The following is a 6869-nucleotide window of genomic DNA, read 5'->3' on the forward strand; positions in this document are numbered from 1 at the left end:
AGTCCTGTTTGTTGTGCTACTTTCAGTGGGAACAAGCTTGTCCAAAGAAGAAGCTTGGATGCTGTGGCCAGTACTCTGTGTTCATGGAGGTCTTGGTGTCTGTCCTTCAAAGAATCTTTGACAACACTGAGCTCTGTCTGGCTCAGGTAGTTGCATGCCTGTCTGAGAACTTGTGATACCAACAGGTCTGATGAATTTTGAAGTTGGTTAATTTGTCTTGCTCTCCAGGCTCACTTTATGCATCAGAGCACCACCAGTTACTTGTTCAAATGACAGAAAAAGAGAAGGCTGGAAAGGTGCTGTGGCCATATAGAAATATGTGGCCATATAGAAATTGCTCTTCCAGTAGACTACTTAGAAGGTTCTACTGCTCTGCAGTGCTTGTGGACTCTCCTTTTAGTCATCCTTCAAGCCTGACTGGGAGCTTGGTTCAGGAAGCCTGTGAACAGCAACTGGTGAATAATCATCTGATGGATGTAGCCATCCTTGTTCTCCACCCTGAATCTATGCTCTTCTGTCCAGACTTTGATTTAAAATGTATGTCACATGCACTGTTTTAGGAGCAATTATGCAAACAGTAAAGCAGTGTAGAACATCCATGTCTTAATTTACCACACTAATTAAACTTGAGAGAGGGACTCTGATGTTTAGAATCTCATGATCATGAAGCAGTGGCTGTGTCTTGCTGACGAACTGTTCTTATTTATGCAGAGGCCTCTGGGTATCAGTACAGAGTGGAGGTGAGAAACAAAAGCAATGCAGTTTTTCCCCCCCTTGGTGTAGAGCAAAGAGAGGATGTATATAGTTTCATCTTTTTCCCTAAAAGAAAGTGTAAGTGTGAGCATCTTGCAATTCAGAAAATTGTGCTGGAGTTCGTAAAGGTCAAGGAAAAATATTTTTCCTGCATTCTAAGTTTTCACTCAAAATTTGAGTGCATAGATGCATAGACTGTGCTTTTTAAATGCTGTTCTTTAGCATTCATACTGATAGTTGCATTTCTGGTAGAACTTAAGAGCTAAGGGTGAAAGAGGCCTTGTGAAGGGGAGGATATCTGAATGCTACTTCAGGGACTTTATACCGAAGAATACACAAAACTTTTTCCTAGTTCACATTTTACATTAGTTACTGTTTGAAAACTTGGAGTAAAAACTTTATCAACACAAACTGCAGCTGATGGAACAAAGAATGCAGGAATATTTTTTTTATTCTAGATGATTTATGATCCCTGTATTTCAGCTGGGTTTTTTTTGTGATACTGTGCTGATATTAATAATATTGGGGGTGGGCATGTAATGATTGAAATGAGCAAGATGAGATGAGTGGACTTTTCATAGAATCATAGAATCATTTTCATCCACTTTCTTCCTCTGCTGTGAGGTGAGTGGAGGAGGCATGAGGGTAGCAGCTTACCTCTGTTTACATATCAAGAGGCAAAGAAGCTGGCCAAAGATGCCAGTTGTAGGCAAGGGAGAGTGCAAGATAACAGGAAAGGAGTTAGAGGCTTGGGTACAGGTCTAAACTGGGAAGACTCTATCCCTGCCTTCTTTGGATGGGAGACCACCCAAGCCACGAGCAACTGTATACATGGGATGGTGCTGTTGATTACTCTGCCTCGTTTGGAATACTTGACAGTATCAGCCCTTCACACTAGAAGAGGCAGCTTTGAGGAAGTACTGTGTATGTGTTTAGGCTTGATAAGTTTTAGGTCTGCTGGGCTACTGTGTGTGCGTGCAGGGGAATTCAGGGAAAAACCTGAAAGGCATTGGGTCTGCTCTGGTAGCATTTAGTCTGCCCGCTAACCACCAAAAAAGGTGTCTTCTGGCTTTTGTATATCTGCTTCTATTTCCTCCCTTGACATTCACTGTCCCTCCAGAGCCCAGCTCGGGGAAAAAACAAGGCTTTCTTGCAGGACTTGAATGACAAGCCAAAGCTGATTGTCAAAGAATCTTGTGGTCTTGTTGGTGCCTTGGAAAAATTGGTCAGATTTTTAGATGCAGAAATGAGGGTTCAAAGGTCCAAATAATTAAGAATAGTGTGGGAGCAAAAGATGGATGTGAAATAGCTGAGAGTAGGTAAGTACATATGTATGTGTAAACTCCAGGTTTGACTCTGTTAACAGAAGTTAACTTCAACTCCCATGGTCTGTGGGAATTCATCCAGGAAGTGAACAGGTACTGTGCAAATTAGCTGGCTATTACAAGCACACTGGCCTGTATTTGCCGAAGAGCAAGTAGTCCTCGTTATTCTCTTCCTTACTCTGCTGCATGTTACTTGCTGTTGACTGCGCTTGCTGTGCAGGAAGCCCTGTTCCACGTGCTTAAGGAGGGCCAGGCTGCGGAGTGGGTTTGCCATCTGTGTGTTCTTCTAGGTATTGCTCTGTGTATGGTAGTCTCTGAAACATTAGTACAGCTTACAGGGTGAAAGGAGCATAAAGCAACATCTTGCTCTGTTCCTAGCTGACTAATACAGGGTTAATGGAAGCTTCCAGTCTTTCCCAGGTAATTACTTCCCTCTGGACAAAAAAAAAGTCTTTTTCTTTTTTAATGCAGGTCTTCTTGAGCTCTCCTTGGGAAAATTCAGGAATGTGCTACTTAACCAGACCAATCCAGTAGAAGCTGTAATCAGGAACATTGCAAGCAATGTGACTGTCATTATTTTTCAAGTACATGCCCAGCAGAGCGATGTGGTGATATCCTTTGATAAGGTATGGTAACAGGCTCACTTCCATCCTTAAATGCTGATTTTCTTTTTACAAAGAAGTTAGCTTAGGAATGTGCAGAAATACAGAACTGAAGCTGCATAATTAATAGGAATATTGTATTTGCATGGCTCTTGGACAGTATTATTTTGGCTTCAGCAATCCTTTCTTGTCATAGCTATTATTTTGGAGGAGTGAATGATGAAGGAATTTCAGAGCTGGCTTGAAAATGTTTCAGGGCTCTTTGTTCTTGGGAGAAGTGGTACTGTTGACATGTGACTGCTGATTACTGTCCATCAGCTTGTCAAATTAAAAACAGGTTCATGATAAGTATTTGCTAGATACTTCATATACTAAATATGATACCTTTGGGGTGTTTCAATGTCTGCTGTTTGTGGCTTGGATCTAGCCACTACAGATGAGATGTCTTGTTATCCCAACTCCTTGTCATGAATCTAATTCTCCTTTGGTAGCACATGGAGAAATTCCTCCATAGTACTCTAGTGAAGGCTGCTACTTCTAGCTAGCAATGTAAGCATTCCTGACGCTATATACCAGCTCCAGTATGACCCATCATTACTGGGATGCAATCTAAAATAATGATTTGTGGTGGTTGGTTTTTTTTTTATGGTGCTGAGGCTCTAAGTGGCATTTGAGCAGAACGTAGACTAAGTTGACAGTAGTGCATGGAGACCTAACAGCTGACATCCAGTTTCCTCCTTCTCATCAATGTTTTGCAAATGAGATTATAGAATGCCAAGAAGTATCATGTGAATTTCAGGAGATAAATAACATGTAACACAAGTCGCCCTGCGCAGTCATCTTTGTTCTGGTGAAATAGCCAGGACTACTGTGCCTAAGGCATTACTGTTACACCTCTTCAAACTTTGATTACCACTGGTAGAATCTACTGCTGTCAGTTTAGACCCGCTTTGCATGCCAGGGCCTTACCAGGCCAAGTACAGCTATGCGTAAATATGGCTATACTGCTTTTAGGGCTGGCCTGCCTCAGTAAGTATGAAACTGAGCCAGACCTTAAAGTCTGCCAGGCCTGAAGTGCTTCCTTAAAGTGTTGCCTCAGATAACTGTTGTGTTCTTGGACAAAAGCACATTTTCCATGCTGAAAAATATATTTGACTGCAGGTTCCAGCTGTGTGTGACGCTGCCATTGCTGGCTGATCTTTCCTCAGTGTTAAGCTGGCGGTCATACAACCATCTCCATTCTGATGGAGATAGCAAGATGCTTCTGAACTTTAGTTCACAGAATTCTCTTTAGTGCCATCTAAAAACTTTTTGTGAGGGATACTCCAATCCTTTTGTACCTTTACTATTCAATCCAATGCCATGCAGCAGTAAACTTCAACTAGCTGGGTTTCTCTCCAGCTTGCTTGCTGTTATTCTTTAGTAGTCTCACACTTATTACCTGGGGCTTTGATCTTTAGCTAGACTGTATGTGGGTGTCAGAGGCCACTCCCTTTATTCCAGCTTCTCTTTTCCATCTTTCTTTTTTACAAGCTAGCTAAGGGCCAAATACTTAACCTGTGGCAACTGGCACTAAGGTTTGTGGCAGGACTGTGATTCCTGTGCAGTACATCAAGCTGTGGTAGATATCTCAAGAACTGCTTCTTTATATAATTTGTTTCTGTCCAGAATCCATCTGTGAACAGCTCAGGAACTGGAGCAGATAGAGGGCTAGTTTCCATCCTTCGGCCTCAGCAAACTGTATGTACGTGGTACCTTCGGTCGATGGGTACTGGCCAGGTACTCAGCACAGCTGTCTCTATTCCCTATATGGAGAAAGGTACGTTCTTACTACTTTTTAAGGGATACCAGCTATGCTTATTGCAAGTTAACTAATGGAATGAAGTGCTGACCTTTAAGAACTTATATTCTTACGTGGTGCAAACATATGACAGGTGCCAGAAAGCCTTTTGAAATAGGCTGAGGAAGTTTAGTACCACTGCTGAATTGCAAGCTGTGTATAGGATGACTGTATGGTCCTGTCATGACTTCAGCCTTAGGGTAGAAAACTGCTGTGCATATGTATCAGGGCATGCCATAGACTGCAGTGAAACTACTTCTGTTGTCTGTAGGACTAGAGCCTGACAATTTAAGGTGCTCAGCAAGCAGACTATGCCTTCAAGTACATGTAGTGCTGGGGTCTTCAGAACTTTTTTCGTGCTGTGTAAGGGGGAAGTAAAAACTGCTACAGTTATGTTTTCTGTGTTCTAGATCCTATTCCTGGAGGCTGCAATCTAGAATTTGACTTGGAAGTGGATCCAAATATTTACCTAGACTATACGTTGGTTGACATACACATCAAGTTTGCTCCTGCAAACTTGGGATATACCAGGTGTGTGTGTGTGTGGAAAAACTTCGGTGCATTAAGCAAGACCTTCTTTGTCCTGTATTTGGTCAAGATCCATAAAACAAGATTCTGCTGGAAAGGCTGACTAGCCAGATGCTGGCAGAAATCTTGTTTGCTGCAACAGAGAAATGAGGAAAAGAAGGGGGAAAGGTAATATGAGAGAGAGAGACAGAGACATAAAAGTTGAGAGTTGCACCTTGCAGGAGAGGTTATGCAACTTCAGATGTGCAAGCAATCGGCAAATACCGCATCTTCCCGTTCCTCACAATGCCTTAATCCATTTGAGGAGCAATTGTGTATTATAGCCAGGGTCTTTCCTTTACTGGTAGTGAAGCATGAAAATGACCTGGGGTTTTGTTTAACACTATGACTTCAAGTTAAAAACTTTTATTTCCCGAGTGGTGCCTGGTGTCACCAGTGGTAGGCAGGGAATAGGGAAGGCTGTGTTCAGAGCTGTGTGTTTAGCATGCATGGAGAAATAAATGGTGGCATTTGACTGTTGTGACCTCTTGGAATTCTTGTGCTGATTCTTTATGACAGCTTATAAGAAGTCTTTGCAAATGTAAAGTCAGATACTAGCACAGACGCTACCTGCGCCAGGGTGCTTCTTCATTACACTGATGTGGTCTGTGCTTGCATACATTTACAGTCTAGTTTTGAATTAGTTGCTGGTATTAACCTCTAAAGAGTAGAAGCCAAATACTGCCAGCCTGCGTAGTATCTGAAAACTAATGTTAAGATCTGGGGGCTTGTGCTGGGCATGTAGCTGATCTCCTTTTAATTGTAGAGGAGGAAACCCACCATCCTGCGATTCAGGGACTGGTCAGGACTCCAGATGGCGACTGCGCTATGATGTCTACCAGTACTTCTTACCAGAGAATGATCTTTCTGAGATGGTACTCATGAGCCATATACAGAAGATGTCTGAGGTGCAAAGTATCAGAGCCAATGGTGTTAAAGTAAGTCTGGAACACTGGCATACCAGGCATCTGGCAGTGGCACTGTCTTATGTTTTCTCCTCTCCTGTGCTTACCTTCCTTGAGTGATGACATAAGCAGGGTGCTGATGCTTCAGGATTCTTGCTTGCATCTGGGATTTCTGGCTAGGGATTTCACACAGTGAGTGATGCATGCAAAATGGCAGCCACCGTCCCTTGGGTTAGAGGTAGCTGGTTATCACAGCCTGGAGTGTGGTAGAACTGAGACTTTTTGCAGTGGACTCTGATGTTTTGTAGATGTTAGTGACTGGTCTGCAAGATGTTTGTCTTGCACTCTTTTCTCAATTCAAACAAGCTCTTACTACGCTGTCTTTCTTACTACTTGTTTTGCTGAGTACCGCTTTAGCCACAGTGCTCCTTTGGTGAAACTGAAGCCATCTTGTCTGTAGCTGTGCTGCCACCAAGTGCCTGTAACTCCAGAAGCAGAGCCACTTCTGACAAAGAAGGATAGTCTTCTATGATGCCTGATAGATGTTGGGGTCTGGCATCCTTGGGTACTGAGGACTAAGCAGGGAATGCAAAGAAGAGAGGAGGGGGCAGAATATAATAGGACTGGACTAGAAATGGGTGCAATTTGTGTGGCAGAGATCTGATATGCAAGAGCAAACACTTGTTGTGTGTTTACCTACCTTTCAGCAAAGAGATTTGAGTAGGGCAAATCTCAGTGGCCATGACCTGTCTGGCCTTGCCAGGGAGTAGAATAGCAGCCTTGCCTGCTTCAGGGGCCAGACCTAGGCTAGCAGGCAGAAACCTCAGCTGTGTCCTTGAAGGGGGGGGGGGGGGGGGGGCACAACAGCAGAGGGACG

At 43.2% G+C, this 6869-nt stretch overlaps 1 protein-coding gene across 1 annotated transcript in view; it reads left to right on the top strand.

Moving 5' to 3' along the window:
- Nucleotides 1–6869, top strand: part of TM7SF3 (transmembrane 7 superfamily member 3) — a 16801-nt gene that overhangs the window by 4073 nt on the left and 5859 nt on the right. The window contains exons 2-5 of the mRNA XM_008949019.1: nucleotides 2550–2704; nucleotides 4349–4499; nucleotides 4931–5051; nucleotides 5854–6025. Of these exons, the coding sequence (XP_008947267.1) occupies nucleotides 2550–2704; nucleotides 4349–4499; nucleotides 4931–5051; nucleotides 5854–6025 (599 nt within the window). The remainder of the gene's footprint in view (nucleotides 1–2549; nucleotides 2705–4348; nucleotides 4500–4930; nucleotides 5052–5853; nucleotides 6026–6869) is intronic.

The sequence above is a fragment of the Merops nubicus genome, unplaced genomic scaffold, assembly GCF_000691845.1.
Source record: "Merops nubicus isolate BGI_N331 unplaced genomic scaffold, ASM69184v1 scaffold13411, whole genome shotgun sequence".
In the NCBI taxonomy this organism is placed as follows: domain Eukaryota; kingdom Metazoa; phylum Chordata; class Aves; order Coraciiformes; family Meropidae; genus Merops; species Merops nubicus.